The sequence below is a fragment of the Uloborus diversus genome, chromosome 3 (assembly GCF_026930045.1).
Source record: "Uloborus diversus isolate 005 chromosome 3, Udiv.v.3.1, whole genome shotgun sequence".
In the NCBI taxonomy this organism is placed as follows: Eukaryota; Metazoa; Arthropoda; class Arachnida; order Araneae; family Uloboridae; genus Uloborus; species Uloborus diversus.
In genome coordinates, this window is record NC_072733.1 from 212,476,031 (window position 1) to 212,494,782 (window position 18,752).

Genomic DNA, 18,752 nt, shown 5'->3' on the forward strand with positions numbered 1-18,752 from the left:
TAATGCTTTGGCTCATCAGTGTATATCTCTTTTAACGTAAACGAATGAGAAGATATTCCTAATAAATATTCACCGGAACGAAATAGGAGGGTGGAGAGCCTGGGGAGAAAAAACTTTTAGGTCTTCAATAATATCTGAATACAGTCGTGTATCCTATGAGATGATCTTGTTTGGATTCGAAACTAAGTCTGATTACTGAACTACCGATATCGATACTTTGGTCATAAATTTAAGTTAAAATGGAATTCATTTTTGGATACTTTTACAAAGAGTTTATCAGACAGAAATTGACTTTGAGGCTAATGCAACGTCAGTCTGCTGCATTGGAATCCTAAAAAATGACTCGTTTTCCTTGTAAAAGGTTTTTTAACTTGTAGACATTGGACAAGTTCTTTATTTATCGAGAATTGAATATATGATCCGTTGAGAGCAAAAATAGTGTGGCCCTTTTTTTAACAATAACTGTTTACACCATCATAAATAAGTTGTAATCTCATTCTACTTCACTCGAAAGTGGTGGACAGTCATCGTGAAACTGAACAGCAGTAGTGCTTTTTGCAAAAGTAGTTACTAAACCATTCAATGACTCAAAATGTTGTGTTATTGAATTACACTGCTTTTGCTCTTAACGGCTCATATGTGGCACTGAACACTGAAAGACCTGAGAAAGAGCTCGTATTCACTTGGCCACCACTTTTTCAACAGGTAGGTATGTAATGGAACAAATCGACTCGGAGAGAATCGAATGACTTGCAATGAACAATGAATCCGCCAGAGAAAGACTCTTTGATCTGGTCGTCACTTTTTAAATCTGTAGACAAGAGACAGGAGCTGGATTTGGCGAGAATCGAATATCTGTTACACTTACATATTCAAGGTTCCTATTGCCCCTAAGGTGCTGCCCCACCTGGCCGCCACATTGTCAGATGTAAGACAAGGCATCGATTTGATGCGAATCAAACTACTGTTACGATGAGCGCTGAAATTTCAAAGGAAGGACACGTATACCTGATGATCGCTTTTTGATTCAGTACATTAATGAGCCAAGAACTTAACTCGGAGCGAATCGTTTCTTTTCTTAACAATTAATGAAGTCTCTGAGGAAGGAATCATTTACCTGGTGGCGGCTTTTTCGAGCTGCTGATGCTGACTGCGAATGGCCATTCGATTAACGTGCACGGGAATGGGCACTACAATCTTAGGGGCATTAGGATTGTGGGTGGTACGTCCCGCCGTGATTCCTGCCTTGACACGCTTCCACTTGGCCCTCCGGTTCTGGAACCAGATTTTCACCTGCATCTCGCTGAGCCTGAGCGCGTGAGCTATTTGTGACCTCTCTGTTAGAGAGAGATACTTCTTGGAGTGAAACTCTTTCTCGAGTTCGAGCAGTTGTTCGCTTGTGAAGGCTGTTCTTTTCCGACGAGCTTTTCCAGGCACCTCGGAACCACTGCCTTTCACTGGTTCTTCTGGATCGGAAGAATCACTCGTCCGGGAACACGGGGACAGTTGGCCTGTAATGAAAATGCAATTAAAACTCATAAGCGACTTACTTAAAGATAATTTGATTTTTAAGTTATCAAGAAACGAAGAACTGTTGGAAACCGATCAAAAATTCTACTCGGGATCGATATTCCTAAAACTCAATCAAGAACTCATGTGCAATTTAATTGCAGTACTTAAATACCCATTAATTAAACATTTGCAGTAAGACACATCTATGTTTACGACAAACATAATGAACTTGCAAAAATCTAAAAACTTTGTTCCATCAATTTTAAGAAAAGCTCCTGTTTCCAAATGCAGAGATCAGAAGCTAAACAAACGGCCAAGGCCTTACACGATTACTAATGCATTATTACTAATACATTAATTATTTAGTCCATTTTCTACATTCTACCACTTTGAGTTGGGAGACTTCTCAACTCAAAAAACATGTTACAAATCAAGTCTTTCTGGTCTTTTGATGTCTCTTCCGTACCGAGTTTTCACAGTTCGTGGAATTGATTCGGCACGGTTCACCGTTCGTCTTTAGGATACTTTAGAACGAAATACTGGCTTTTTTTGCACTTTAGCTTGAATATCCCCAGGTATTTCATTCGTTATCTCAAGTGGAAACAACCGTTGAATCGGCCTCAATGTTTCTCCACGGTCTGTTTTAAATTTAACGAGTCTCGTAATTCCTTCTTTTCCAGGAATAATTTCTATCACCCTTTTCAGGGGCCAGTTGATGCGTTTTTGATTGTCTCTTCCAATAAAAACGACACATCCAACATATATTGCTGACCGTTTCTGTTGTTTTGTCTTTGAATTAAAGATCCTAAATATTCAGATCTGTACCTTTTCTTAAGATCTTTCTGAAGTGCAGGTCGATATTTTATTCTTTTATTCAGGCGTTTGTGATCTGCAGCAACACAATCTGGCGTTCCAGTTTCTTTTATATCTTGAAGGAATAGTGATGGAGATTCAGGAACAAACTCTGACTCCTGCTGATGTGATCTGACTCCTGCTGAATTGATAGTGGACACACAGTTGCAAAGAACCGTGCTAATTTCTTCATACGTCAAGCAAGTACGGCCTATTATTCTCTTCAACACATTTTTCATAACTCGAACTAAACGCTCCCACCAACCTCCCCACCAGGAAGCGGTTGGAGGATTGAATTTCCACTGAATTCGATTGACAGATCCGTTCTGGATGATTCTATCCCAGTCCAGGGTTTTCAACAAATTATGTACACCGACAAAATTGGTGCCGTAATCACAATAGAGTACTGTGTATCTCCCTCTTCTAGCCACAAATCTACGCAGAGCCATCAAAAAGGTATCAGTCGAAATATCGGGCACAAGTTCAAAATACACGACTCTATAAACCGTACAGGTAAAGAGACAAACTCAAACCTTTTCTTCATCTTCCAAATATAATGGGCCGACCAGGTCTATCCCAACTTCTTCAAACACGGCAGCATCTCGAGTACGGTCTTTGGTGATGGGGCCTCTTTGCGCATAACAGATTTTGAAACGATTGATCTCACAATTTTTCTTCCATTTAATATCCAGAAATGTTCTCCCAGAAGATTAAGCAACACTTGCGTTTCCACAAGTTCATACCTTTATTGAGAGGAAAATATTAAAAGTTTCACCACCTGATGCTGCGAAGGGAGAATAACAGGTTTTGTAAAGGTATGGCTGTCTCCTCGATAGACGATTTTTGTGTTTAATCTGATGATATCGCTTCATCTTTATGCATCTTTAGTGTTTCCAGCTTTTCATCCTTCTTGTCTAAGAAAGTTTCTCTTTGAATTATCTCTAATACTCTCTTCTCAGCTCCAGAAAATTCCTCGGCGTCAAGACTTCCTTGTTTTCTTAATTCTTTTGTTTTTCTGCAATTTTCCACAAATCTCAAAATCCAGCCTAGCATACGTACAATTTTTTCCTGTTTTGAAAAGTAACGATAGTACTAGCCAGCATTTGCATTTTTGTTCTGAGCTGTCAAACCGGTCATTGTGGATGACACGACAGTTTTCTTCCCTTCCTTGAAGATTTCATCCTCATTCGCAACAAACTCTGCATAAGGCCATTTCTCAGCACATAAATATAACCAGTCAGGTCCCTCCCACCATCTTGACGGTATCAGTCTGTCAGCAGAGCAGTCTCTGCTCGAGAAGATCAGCTGGATTTAAAAACCCGGGCACATGTCGCCAATTCTCCTTGACAGTCCGAGTCCTGATTTCGGAGGCACGGTTTTGAACAAAGGTTCCCCACGCCTCTTCTCTTTTGATCCAAGAAAGTACAGTAGTAGAGTCCGTCCAAAAGTAAACTTCCTCTTGCAGAATCTCACACATAATTGTAGAATCAAGGTGAGAAGAAATTGTGACTGCTAATAATTCTAACCTAGCGATAGTTGGTTTTTCTTTCCGGTTGGGGATAATCTTGATTTAGCGTTTAGCAACTGTACCTTGACACATTCACTTGTTTCGACACGGAAAAACGCCACTGCTGCATAGGTATACATTCTTGCATCGCAAAAGAAAATGTAAAGAGTACTTTTCTCAGTCATCACCAATTTTCAAATATCGAGGAATTTGTACTTTCTATAGATAAAAGATATTTCTAATTCACTTCAAAAACTCTGCTTTAGTTCCGGGGTCAACTTCCTCGCCCCAATTCAACTTCATTTCCCAAGTTTTCTGCAATAACAGTTTTGGAAACATTGCCACAGGGCCAGGGTCGGACTGGGTGCTCAAAAAGGCGCATATCCCAATTTTTCTGAAGGCGCATGCCAATGGGGGGGGGGGGATCGTGGAAAGGATATAAGACGATCATTTTAGAGGAGCGATCAGTGGCGGATCCAGACGATCCTGTTAAGAGGGGCGATTGCTTAATTCATTAAGGAGGGGGGTGGACTAATGAAAATAAATTTTTTTGAAAAGTTAAAAATTTGTAACAATTTCTTTTTTTTTTCCCCCGAATAACGTGCATTGTGCTTCGCTCAAAGAGTTTGAATGAAAGTTATAAGTGTTTCGAGTATCACACACACAAGAATAAAAAAACTGAAAAAAGAGTTTCTAATTATCTAAATTAAACCTTTTAACTTTTGATTCGTTTGGAAACTCGTGAAGTTTTTTCAGTTGTTATTCAGGTCCTCAATTGTTTTTTTTTTCCTTATAAAAGAAAGGTTGCAGCAATAAAATGGCATCTTTTTTTACCAGTTTACGTACCGAACATAATGAAATACTAAAATTGCATTTGTAAATAAAATTTGAAGATAGTTTTGGATTTGTTTGTTGATTGAGTTTTGTTTAATATTCGCGCAAAGGAAGGAGTGTTTGCAGGCTTTCTCCCGAAAATTTTTGTTCGGAACGCATTTTTAGACTATTTGGAGGTTAACAAGTAAAACGGAGGTTTGGGGGGTCCCGTTCCGGAATTTTTTTTTAAATTTAAGGGTATATTTTCGAAAACACAATTATTTGCTATCTTTGTGTTCTTGAAGGAAAAGATGAGAGACGAGTTCTCCCCAGTTGTTTTATGATAGCTTCAAAACGCAATTTTAGTGTTGCTAAAAACCAGGGGGTTCGGGGGCTTACCTCCGGAAATTTTTTTTGTAATTGAACTCCTAAAAACGCAATTGTAGACCATCTTTGATGACGTAGCAGAAGACATGGGGTTCAGAACTTTTCAACAGAAACTTTTCGATGTTAGGAGTTCCAAAAACGCTGTTTTAGACAATCTTTGAATGATGTTGAAAGATGAGGAAAGAAAGACGGAAAGAAAGACATGGGGGCTCCTCTCCGAAAATTTTTTGAAACTGAAGTCTCAAAAACGCAGTTATAAGCCAATTTTTATGACGTAGGGGGAAGGAACGGGGTTTGGAACTTTCCATCGGAAATTGCTGGAAATTGGAGCTTTGAAATACGATGGTTAGCCATCTTTGGTAGCGTAAAGGGAAGGGATTGAGTCCGGAGTAGACCCTCAAATTTTCAATATTGAAACTTCAAAAACATAAGTTAGTGGGTTTTCATTGACGTTAGGAGAAGGACTCGAGATTGAGGGCTCTCCCCCGTAATGTTTTCGGAACTGAAGTTCTAAAAACGTAATTGAAAGCCCTCATTAACGACATTTTCGAAAAAGTTTTTGATTTCGGCGATTTTTTCGAAATTGAAGCTCCAAAAATTCAAAAGTTTTGACAATCTTCGATGGCATTGGAGAGAGGGGGGTTGAGGAACTTTCCCCTGCAAAATTTTCGGAATTAAAGTCATAAAAATACAGTTGCAGACGATTTTTTGTGATGTGTTGGGGGGGGGGGTGGAGAGAGAGAGAGAGTTTGGTGATCTTTTCCCGGAATTTTTTTAACAGAATTTTAGACGATTTTTGTTTATTTGGGAGAGGAGAGATTTTGTGGACTTCCCATTGAAGTTGTAAAATCTTGACTGTAGGCCATCTTTGTAAACTTTTAGGGGAAAGCACGTTTCACTAGTTTTTTCAATCAAGTGCCAAAAACGGCGATTTAGAAAAAAATAATGAATAAGTACATTCCGAATTTCTGAAGTCGCCCAGTGGTTTGATTTCGCACCTTCTGAGAGAGATTTTTTTCACTAGGCGACATTGATGTCAAGTGGTCATTATGTTATAAAATGCACTGCTACATATCTATACGAAATTCAACTTTTCGACTATGAAATTCATTAAAACTAAGTGTAGAAAAACTCGCTGACAAACGCCTAGACAACTGCATTCAAACGACAACCCCTACCGACTCTACCAACAATAATAAACTTCTTCATGTAATTCAAAAATGCAGTTTTAGACTAACTTCGATGATGTTAGAAGATGAAGAGGGAAGATCTAGTGGCGTTATCTCCAGAAATTGTTTTTAATTTTAATCTTAAAACGCTATTGCCGTCCATCCTTAATGACGTTAGGGAAAAATTATGCGATTCGAAACTTTCTTCCAGAGCGTTTTCGAAATCGAAGTTCCAGAATAGGCAGTCTTTTTGATTGAAGATTCGAAGGTCTCTCCCTTTTTTTTTTTTTTTGAAATAAGAGTCTTAAAAACACTCTTGTTGGTCATCTTTGGAAAAATTACGGAAAGGGAGGGGAGATGGGATAGAAGGAACTTTTCCCGGCAATTTTTCGAAATTGAAACTCAAAAGACGGAAAATTTTAGACCATAACATTAGGGAAACCGGGTTAGGAGGAAAATTTTCGAAACTTTAAAATGAGGGGAAGGTATGGGAGCTTTCGAATCAATTAGAAAACTTCGTTTTGAATTTGCAAGACAAGTTTTTTTTTTTCAGCGAAGGCGTTTGTATTGCATTTCATCTTAAAAAGTAGGAAGGGCGCACCTGCCCTCGGGCAGGTTGGCAGGCGGGCCAGTCCGAGCCTGCACAGGGCAGGTGACACCAATGGGATCGAAAATTCGATTAGCGGCAGAAAGTATAATTTTCTTCGTAACTTTTTCTACACAAAGTTCTGTCAAACTATTCATAATGATACCTAACGTATCTGCATTTTATCCCTCTGCATCCCCAACACATTTGAACTAGGAGTGATTTCTTCGGTAAAATTTGTGTATTCCCAAACTCTTAGGTCGAATTTTCTTTCATCCATCACCTTGGTTGCAATTTCAATGAAAAGTTTTAATTCTTGTTCATTTGACACACTTGTCACGCAGTTATCCACATAAAAAACTTTTCATCAGTAATTTAATCATATTCTCTGGATATTTCTCTTCTTCACGGTTCAAAACGCTTTCCAAATGATGCATAATCACAATTCCTAGCAAAAAAGAGCTACTTGGCCGTTTTCTCCAATCCACAAAAACCGCAAATAATCCTTATCAGAAGGGGAAACACAAATTTGAAGAACAGCCTTGCGAGTGTCCGATATAACTCCGATGTTCTCCAAGCGAAAGCGAAACAAAATGTTTGGAATCAACTAAATTAGATTAACTCCACTCTCTAAACAATCACTGAGGCTTGGGGCATCATTTTGTTTTGCCGAAGCATAAAAAACGGGACGGAATTTTTGCTATTCTCTTTTAAAACAGATCGATGAGGCAAATAATGTTCTGAGCGTTGGATTTCATCCTCTGGTACTTCTTCTATAACATTTTCTGCTAACCATTCTTTAAGCGCGTTTCCGTATGGCTCAAACAGTCACTCGGATTTAACACTCCTCACAACTTTTTGCAGTTTTTTCCCAGAGAGCTCAAAATTATCTGAAAGTGGTAGATGACCCTCAATCCAGGATAAACTTACTAAAAATCTGTCATTTTCAATCTTAACTGCGTCTAAGAAATGTTGCTTCGCCGCCTCTTGTGATTCAATTGCTGTCTTCTTTTCTGCGGGATCCAGCGATGCCCAGAAAGTCAAGAGTCCATAAATCCGAAATATAAGAACTATCTGTCAGCATTAAAGAAATTAAAAAAACTTACACTTTCATTGTTTAAACGACCAATGACTGTCCAGCCCGATTTTGTTTCTGTTGCAGTAAGTCCACTCTTTAGTTGAAGGTGATTCCCCGTGATCAACTTTCCCGCAATGTATGCGTCAATGAGAATTTCAATCGGACCATCCCTATCTTCTGTCAGCTGAATGCCATACTCTCCAAGTTCTTTTAAGTGCAGCTCTCGCTTGCTAGCTGATTGCTTTGATTGCTCGCTATTGTGTTGCATGCAGTTGTAAATCGCTGCCTGTCCAAGTCCTTCAAAATGACAATTATAGTCTTCCGTCCAGCTAGACAAGTATATCGTGATCACATCGTGTCCTCAAGTTGATGTATTGGATCCACCGAACAATGCATGTTGTAGATATTCTCTACGTTTGGAGCAGTATTTCATTTCTTCTGCCGTTGTATTGAGGATAGATGACCTTTGAGTTACTCACCAATACGGTCAAGGTGAGTAAAAAACATTGGAAGATTTTGAAAAGTTGGCTAGAGTCTCATCGTGCTGTATCACTGGTTCTTTCACTTCATTATTTTTGAGAAGAATGGAAGAATTATGCTCCTGTGAAAAAGTTCTGCACAAAAAATAAATGATGTTTTTTTCCACACAATCGGCATTTCATTTTTGAATTGCACGTTTTCACTCCATTTCCATCTCGTAAACATAAAAAACAACAACGTTTATTTTCAACAACGCCTTGTCTTTCTTACAAAGTCAATTTAGCAGACTTTTTGCAGTTCCAAGATTAATGTTCCTCAGAACAAAATATGCATAATTTCTTATTTATATTCGATGTTAAAAGTTCTGTTGCTCATGACATTCTGGGTTGAAATTTCGTTTCATTACTTTTTTGGGGTTATTAAAAGGATTTGTCCTCTTACACGGCCTAAAACCTCTGTTGGCAATCGAAATTCTTTCCTCTCCTTCCAATTCATCTTGAAGAAACTCAAGAAGGTAATCGAGGTCACTTGTGGAAGTTATTCTAATCATAAGTTCTTCCGATGACTCCCCTTTCACGCAGTTCTAAATGCTTTTAAAGCCTCATCCGGAAGAGCTCATTCCACAAGAGGGTAAAGCATTGCAGCATATTTATCTTTCGTAACTCCTAAAGTCTCTTGAGTCCTCAGTTTGGTTTCTTACTGATCGTACAGTAATTGGAATGAAATATTTTCTGACTTATTCTTTAATAACACAATAGATAGCACATGAACTTCGATGAGTAGCTCCTCTTTTCCGTAATGTAATTGTAACTGTTTTACCGCCTTTTCATAGTTTTTGCCGGCAGGGGGAAAACTTTTTATTAGTTAATCAGCGGCTGAACCTTTCACCATGGCTTGAGCTAAATATGCATATTCGTCATGATTATCAAGGTTAGGGTCCTTGTCAATTTTTTGGAATTGTCCCCAGAAACACAACCAGTTCTTGATATTCCCATCAAAATTGGGTAAATCAATTTTCGGGTAGTGCAAAAAACTATTATGTACAGTACCTGAAGCACTGATAATAGTAAACAACTCAGAATGTGCATTTTTTTCATTTATGAGATCACCTAACTCATTTTTCAAAATTCTCCACTTATCTTTATAGCCCTCTGATGCATCGATTTCTTCTTCAATAATTTTCTCTGTCTCTTCGGAACCAAATAAACGTTGTCTAAATTCATATTCATTCGCCAACATTAGCTTTGCTTTACCTGCTATAACTTTTACTTTTGAAATATTATCTTCAATAGATAACTTCCCTTTAGTTTTATAAAAGTATTTGCTGGCAATCATAAACAGTCTTCTATATTGTTTTCGAGAAGCTTTTACTTTCGCCATTGCAAGATAATTTACTAGCTCAATAATTACTCGTATCGTAATATACATGGTCCTTTCGTACGGGCGCCAGATGTTGGAAACCGATCAAAAACTCTACTCGGGATCGATGTTCCTAAAACTCAATCAAAAACTGTTGTGCAATTTAAACGCAGTATTTTAATACCCATTAATTAAACATTTGCAGGTGAGACACGTCTATATTTACGGCAAATATAATGAACTTACTAAAATCTAAAAACTTTGTTCCATCAATTTTAAGAAAAACTCCTCTGTTTCCAAAGCAGAGATAAAATGTTAAACAAACGGATAACGCCTTACACGATTACTAATACATTATTACTAATACATTAATTATTTACAGTCCATTTTCTACAAGCAAATTTTTTCCTTTATGTTACTGATTATTATAAAAAGCAATTAACCTTTTTATCTTAAAGTTCAAAATAAAAATCCTCATATATATAATAGCCAGAATCCATGATCGAGTAATGCTCTGACGTCACCAACAATGAAACTCGCGCATGCGTGACGGCATTATTTCGTTGTTGAATCATCTAAAATTCAGTAAGCTATTTATAAATTGATATTTTTTGGCAAAATTTAACAATCAGAGAAATGCTTTGTTTTAAGAAGGCTAAACTTGATCCAGTAAGTTAACTGTGTCATTTCGTGGGAATGAAAAAACTGAAAAGTTGGTCGATGATTAATGCTTAACTCAAAATATATGATTTCTATCATATATTAATGAAGAAGCAATTTTCATCCGTCATACCTGGCGGGTTATTTTCTAGTCATAATAATAGTAATAATAATAATGAGATGTTGTAGTGTATTAAGATTGTAATGAACAATAGTGTTTGCAAGCGCCTAGTTGACAAAAAAAAGTCTGCCGTTGATTGATTTATATACTATGATTTACTCAATGATTTTATTCCTCAGTAGGTTACCGTGAGACACGAAAATCAATCAAATTTTTTATTATTAAAAAAAGACAGAAATCAATTTCTTTTAAGTGGTGCAATAATTGTCGTTGTAATAGTTATTATAAAAGTGAATCAAGAAAAAACAATGAATTCATAGAAACGAAAAATAAAAGAGAAAGGAAAGGAAATGCTGTTTTGTCTCACTGTTCCAGGAACATAATTTTAGAAATGGCGAACTTTGAAATAATCTAAATTTACCTGGAAAAATACGAGTGATTGGTGCCATTTGGTTTTGATATGAGTTACTGCCTTTGACAATATAAATTTAATGTCATCTTGACGCACAGTTGTGACATCAGCCACGTGTCTGTTCGAGGCTCAGGTACTACGATTTAGAAGATTCTGGACTGGTAACAGGGGGGTAGGGGGTTTGGGGACCCCCAAACGTTAGTCTCAAAAAAAAAGAGAGAAAAAGAAGAGAGAAGAGAAAGAAAAAAAAGAGAAAAAAATCAAAACGACTTTTTTCTGAGTAACAAAGGTCAAAAATTCACTTTGCCCCCCCCCCCCAATGCCATTGAAAATCTCCATGTGTGACCCTCAAGCATAAGACGCCTCCCTCTGCTGCGACAATTTTTTGATAATTGAGTGAAATTTGACACTTCGCTTTAGAAATGAGATTGATTTGTTAAATCCACGTATATGCAGCCTTTCTTTGTCATAGATTCTGTAAATTGTTAAATATGTTTAATTTTATGAGCCGCGCAGTGGGAATACAGTCATATTTCATTGCATACAGTCGAATCTGTATATTTCGAATTTCACATTAAAGAAAAAAATCGAGATGAAGAGGTTTTGAAATACGGGGTCTTAAAGAAACTTTTTATAGAAATTTGAAATATGATGGTGAAAATTTGAAATCGATAATAAAGACAATATGGGCTCTTGATTAAAATTCCTCTTTATTAGTTTTGTTAGATATTTATTCTACTATTACATTATTAAGTGCTTTATTGCGAGTTTAAGGAATCATTTTGACAGTAAAAGAAACTTTAAGCATATCTTTTTCAAGAAAAAGTCTTTTATTGCTTTTTGGTCCCTGATTTTTTTTTTTTTGGATTCATTATTTATCCTCTTGAGGTTAGCAATATATATATATATATATATATATATATATATATATAAGAAGTAACCCCCCCCCCCGAAAGTCGGGTCTAGCTACGCCTCTGACTGGTAAACTGTCTAAAAGTGTCATCTTGAGATGAGATGTAAAACTTTCAGTGTAGCTTTTGTCTATCTCTAGTAAAACAGTTCCTTACACGCCTGTTTTAGAAAATTTTCATATAAGCTTATCTAACTTCATTTTTCTAGGCATGTTAAATTTTGGAAATGTGGATAAATATTATTACATTTAGAAAATTGCAATGAACAGGGGTGATTGTGTTCCGGTATTTTACCGAATTTCCGGTATTTTCGGACGTATTTCCGGTATTTTTATGTCCGAAAATACCGGAATTATGTGTTTTTTTGTTATGCTTTTATCTCCCTACCTCCGCAATCTTTTAAAATTATATAATGCTCATCAAATATACCTGCAAGAGCCTTAAGATGGACACCTATCCTTTAAGATGAACAAATGTAAAGATAATTTGTATAACACCAGCTCAAAAGTAACTTTGTAACCCATTAAAAATTTAACCAAATGTACACACAATATTTTGACTCATACCTATTTAATACATTTAATACTATGGCAAAGGTGCACTTAAGTAATAGGGGCCAAAGATTACCCCCCCCCCCCGTTCTCGCTTTAAAACTTTCAGGTATTTTTTGATGAACTCACAATCACCCCTGATAATGAAGCAACAATAAAATTTAATTTAAATAGAATAAGTACAAAATTGAAATTTATGTATATGATTTAATAAAAATTTAGCTAATAGCTATAGATGGCTATTATTAAGCTATAATAGCCATCTTTTTATTCAAACTTCAGTATGTTGTTGGTGCTGGGCTTACTTCATTAGTTATTATTTGCAACAACAGGCTAGTTATAATTAAATTTAATTCAATATGTAGTTTCTCCTCTTTTTATATAAATGTACAGTGGGAACAGTGAGACAAGTATGATATAGTACATCAGTTAGTATGATAATACAGCCGAGTCTCGACTTACGCGAGGGATGCGTTCCAAGACCTCTCACGTTAGTCGAAATTTCGCGTTGTAGAAAAAGGTGTAAACGATTTTTTAAAAACATATCGAATTTTTTTAGATACTTATAAACACCCCTCTCAAACTCAGTGGCGTAGCGAGAAAAAATCCTTGGGGGTTAATTTTTCTGAAGTTTAAAGTAAGCTATATATATATATATATATATATATATATATATATATATATATATATATATATATATATATATATATATATATATATATATATGATTTTTGGGGCTCATGAGGGGGTTCTAACCCCCCTATCCCCCCCCATGGCTACGCCACTGCTCAAACTGCTTTAAACCATTCCTCAACTCTACACTACGGTTTCTTAGACAAAGAACCGAACTTTTACTGTATTTAAAAGGGAAACATATTTGCTTTGTTCAACATAAAATACTGTGAAAATGCACAAAATGAATGATCAATAATAGGAGAGAGAGACATAAAATAAAACAGCACGGAACATACAGTATGTAGTAATAATAAAACGCTGATACAGTAATAATATTTATGAAATAAACATCAAGATGATGATGATTTATGCACGATGATCGTTATTCTTATCTAATTTTTAAATACAGTTGTTTGCCATTTCTTTTATAACGTTTCCATCTACGGCGACACCACTCTTCCTGGTTTCTTTGACCCAAAATACAAGAGCAGCTTCTATTTTCATAATATTAATATTGCTTAGACAATATTCTGCGAGTTTCAACATTGAAACTAAGTTCTGAATTCTTACGATCTTACGGATAACTTTTTTCTTGATTTTAAGCTGTAGGTATGGAAGTTTTACTTATAGTACTTATTGTCGTGCTGCCTTCAACGCAGATTTTAATTGTTCAAACGCATCGAATTCTTAATTTATCAGAAACTTTTTCTTTTCCTTTCCATCTTCACAAGCTTTAGAAGAAACAGTGCGATCACATTTTTAGTACAGTCGAACCTTGATATCTCGAACCTCCTTATCTCGAAACCCTTGATGTCACGAAAAAACATTTTCCCCTGCATTTTCTATAAAAACCGCAATGTATTTTCCATAGTTATCTCGAAATTTATTTTTCGAAACCCTTGATATGTCGAAATTTTTGCACAAAAGCAAGTTTCAGTTGTCGTTTTCTTTAGACAATTTTTGTAGTAAAACCAGTTCCAGGGACCAGTTTTCATCTCTCTTCATTTTCATCAAGCTGTTTTTTTAACTCCTACAAAATGGCTACTGAAAACTTTTTTGAATGTGGGGAGCTACTAGTTGAAGATAAGGATTTTTAAATTTTTAGGTGAAAAACCAAGTTGAAGTTGCTGTTCATTTCAAAATCTCTTCCTGTGCACTTTCGACAATTATAAAATTTCAAATCTAGTAAAATATTGAAGACTACTTCATTGATCGTAATTCAAAGTGGTCTCATATTACATATATAAATGCATATAGCGTACGTGTATGTAATTGTGAGAATTTCTAGTGTAATTTTTTCAAAACCTTGATAACTCAAAAACTCGATATCTCGAATTTTTTTCCTGTCCCGAGCGATTTGAGATATCGAGGTTGTACTGTATTTAGAATGAAAAAGAGAGAGAGAGAGAGATAGAGGCTGAGTGATTATTTGATACACTAACAAAGCGCTTTGTAGACTAACATGGTGTGGCAACTTTCTCTGTCAGGGATGCTAAAAGGATGCAAATCTATTCACAAAATCAATATTTAGTAGCTAATAGCAAAGCAGACTTCTTTCCGTACATTTTCGTGTTGCGGGGGAGGAATTCGCAGTAGCTCCAAAACTCATTGCTGGTGAAAAACTCGCGTTATAGCCATTTCGCGTAAGTCGAATCGCGTTGTAGCGGGAGTCGACTGTACAAGCAATTTTCTGTAAGTGGAAAATTATTTTTGTTATAATAAAACGATAAAGTTCTTGTTTTTAACATTTGAAATACTAAATCAGACCTACTAGTATATGATCATATAATAAACCACTTACGTATTCATTTATTAATTAATTCATTCACATTCCTCGATTTAATCACTCACTTATTTATTAGTTCATTCATGTATTTTCTAATTCATTCACATTCCTCGATTTAATCACTCATTTATTAGTTCATTCATGCATTTTCTAATTCATTCACTATTTTAATCACTCAGATTTGTTTCTCATTAATTAACTTATTTATTTATTTATTCATTTATTGTTTCATTTCCTTTTCATTTATCCTTTCATCCTTTTATTTGCTCATTTATTTGATCAAAAATATCTTTAATAATCGAATAGAAAATATTTCATTATAAAAATATTTCATTTTTCACTGTGCTCCATGAAAAAAAAAAAAAAAAGTGAAAACATTCCACTTTTTTAAGGTAAAAATTAACTGACAAAAGCAAAAAACAATGACTCAATATAAATTGTATCTTAAAATACATTGTTCTTTTTTTATGTGCTGCAATTTTTAAAACAAAATTCCAATTTATTCACTTTGAAAAATTTTTGTTATTTTAAATACTTCACTTTCCCCCACATTCGTCTACTTGTTTTATTTTGTATTCTACATTTCCCTCCCCCCCCCTTTTTTCTCTCTTCGACTTCAATTAAAATTTTCATATAAAAAACGGCAAAATTTGGCTGTATAAAATCTGCTCGTACTTCATTTGATTATTTACGTATTTAGATTCAAATTTTTGTAATTAAGTTCTTTAATTTGCTTCCCTTACGCTTACACTTTTAAATGTTAAGTTTTTTTTTCTTTGAATCTAACGTTAGCTTTAAAACGTTCCTTTAATAATTGAAATTTACTGAAAATAATGCTTAGCAGCTTAGAGAGAATGAATTTGGCATTTTATATCAACAAAAAGTTATCTTTTTTTCACAAAAGAGATGTAGTGAAATTTCATTACTGCGAATTCTAATACAACGAGATATCCCTTACAACGAAATAAATGTTCAGTTCGGTTTTAATTGCCATTACATTACTTGAATTCCACTACATAAAAATTCCGGTTTCAATGAATAAAATCTTCGAAGTTCGTTGTAACCGGACCTCACTGTATTTTGTTTTTATAAATGCATTTTAAATGTAGGAAAGCCATGTTTGTAATAATTTGCATCCTAAACTGATTGAGAGATATATTATTAAATGTTAATGTTAGAAAATTGAGCTAGTATTCGAGAAAGTAGGTTCATTTATTTCTAGCACACACAGAACTTCTTTTCCATTACTTTTATGAGTAGTGTTATTAAAATTATTTTATGTTTTACGAGCGTTTCGTTCTGCTGACAAATTCTGAATATGTTGTTTTCTGAAAACATTTAAATTTATTTCTTGGCTTTTGTTCAATAAGTTAACGAGTGACTTGAATTTTATCCACAAATAGCAAACATACCCAGCGTCTCCTGGGTCACTAATAATACTGAGAAAAAATTAATACTTTCACTTATTTATTTTTAGCTGTGCCCCGCGGTTTCACCCGCGTTAATAAGACAAAAATGTATTAAAAAACTCTTTTAAGTACATCACGCTATGATATACACAGGGTGTTCCGCTTTACTGCAAAAACCTCTATTTTCGCAACCGTTAGTCCTAGATGTATACTTCCTATTGCAAAATGTTCAAAATCAGATGCAGGGTTAAGTTATTGAAAGTTTGAAGCAAAAATTAAAAGCAGTCAAAAAATACAAAATTTAACTTTTTATACGGGCCCTAGGTCCCCTAACTTATGCTCAGAGAAATAATCTTCATTGAAAAATAATTCCAACCCAAAAAAATTGACATTAGTACGGCCAATATTCACCGAGTTATGAAACGCAGCGTTTTGTGTTTTACACAACTTAACACTCGCCGCGCCGTCAATAATACCTTTTGGGGGAAAATTATATGTGTATAGAGTGTGTGTGTGTGTGGTTTTTCCAATTGATTAGGGTTTTGTAGTGTATTTTTACGTACCGTGGCATAACATATGCATTTATTTTTGAATAGCAATGAAATTTCCTTTTTTGAACTCTTTAGTCTTTTTCACGAACTTTAAATGATTGTGTTTAGTTCTTTGGTGTTTTTATGCAAATATAGATAGTACATACTAAAATACTACGCCGAAACGATTTACGTTTCGTTGTCTAACCTACATTTTAATTTTTCAGGGGAAGGCGTGTGGGGCTAGTTGTTCAATTTTTGTCAGACAAGTTGTTCCGAGGAACAAGTTGCCCCAAGGAACTCCTTGCTCATATTTATCTATATCAACAGTGCAGTGAACAAAAATACTTATTAAATAAATATTATATGTATAGGGGAAGAGAGAGAGAGAGATTGCTGCCAGTGAACCACATAACAGTTTTCGATTTTTTTTAGAAAGGAAATCCAATTCATATTTCACGTTAATTATAGGAACAATATCTCAGTATATTTCTCTTTCAATAATAATATTCACTTTTTTGATAAATATACACAATAAAGAATGGGAATAAAAAAAAAAATTTAGCATGTATTCCATTCATGGCTACCGGTTGCTATGGATGGACCATCGAGTTCCCATCGATGGACCACTATCTCACATTAAAAAAAAAAACTATTTATAACTTACAAAAATTTATAACAGGTGATCAATAAATACTACAAATAAAAATAATTTATAGAAAAATAGATTTGTTTGCTAAAATGTTTTATTTTCGGCTAAGAGAAACATAAAAAAAACCCCAGCACTCACATAACGCACAGCTTTTGTCATCACACCTCGTTAACAATTTGATATTTTCCCAGCCTGTGCAACACTGTTCTTAGCTAATATCTTTTCAACCTCTTTTTAACTGTTGAGAATTTTATTAAATCGGTTTTGAAAATTTTCGTTCGACGAAAGATTGTACTTGCTCTCTAAATTGCTAACGAACTTACTGACCATTTTATTACTGAAACCAGAAGCGTAAGTCTCAAAGTACCAGAGAATATAGTACTAACAGACTTTTTGTCTTAATTAAATCTGTGGGACTTGTGTTTTTTCTCAGCCTCTTGGAAGGTCAGTTCCCACAATTTTTCGGAAGTCTTTCCAAAAACGTCTTCTCTAGTTTCAAAATATGATTCACTAATCATATTCCTATTTCGGAGGGCTTATCTCCTAAGTTTCTAATAAGTGACTAAGATAACAACAAACAGGTTTTTATCTTCTTATGCGACTGTTTAAAGTTGCTTTCAGGACTCTAATACCGTCTTCAAACTTCGTTAAGGTCCATGCCACCATTTTTGTAAGCTGCTGTAGCACGTTACATGCTCTCACATGTCTACTGGCCATATTTTACTAATTTTTGCATTTTTCTGGAACAGCAAAAGTATTTGAAACTGCATAATTATATGTTTGAATCTTCTTATCAACTTTACAAAAAATATTGACTTAACATTATAATAAAGTATAAGAGTTTTAATGAATTACTGAGATTAATGAATTACTGAGAGTTATTTTTTTTCTTTATCATATTTCTTTTAAAACAATTGAGCAATTTTCAAAGGTAATTGAGCCGAAGATACAGCAATATTTGAGATTTTATATGAATGAACCACTTCGTCAGGTGGTCCACTGGTGAAAACACTTAGCGGTCCAATGATAGCAACTGCGTTATTTTGAATATTCTTATAGGTGCTACTGCTGTGACGAATCATGATGAAACATGATGCATGGGAAATTGTATTTGAAAAGGCACTTTTTTAAGTCAACGTTCACGTTTCATTGATTAGTGATATTAAAAGCATGTTATAACTAAATGAAAATCTCAATAATTAGTAAGATAATGGTAGAAATCTTTTCTGACCGATTAACAATATGTTGAAATAATTTTAACTACTTGATGACTCTGGAGTAGACTGTTTTCTGGCAAAAGAA

General features: G+C 35.0%; 1 protein-coding gene across 1 annotated transcript in view; it reads right to left on the reverse strand.

The window, feature by feature from the left end:
- Positions 1-1,113: 1,113 nt before the first annotated feature.
- Positions 1,114-18,752, reverse strand: part of LOC129219161 (homeobox protein CHOX-7-like) — a 35,402-nt gene continuing 17,763 nt past the window's right edge. The window contains exon 2 of the mRNA XM_054853481.1: positions 1,114-1,511. Within this exon, the coding sequence (XP_054709456.1) occupies positions 1,114-1,511 (398 nt within the window). The remainder of the gene's footprint in view (positions 1,512-18,752) is intronic.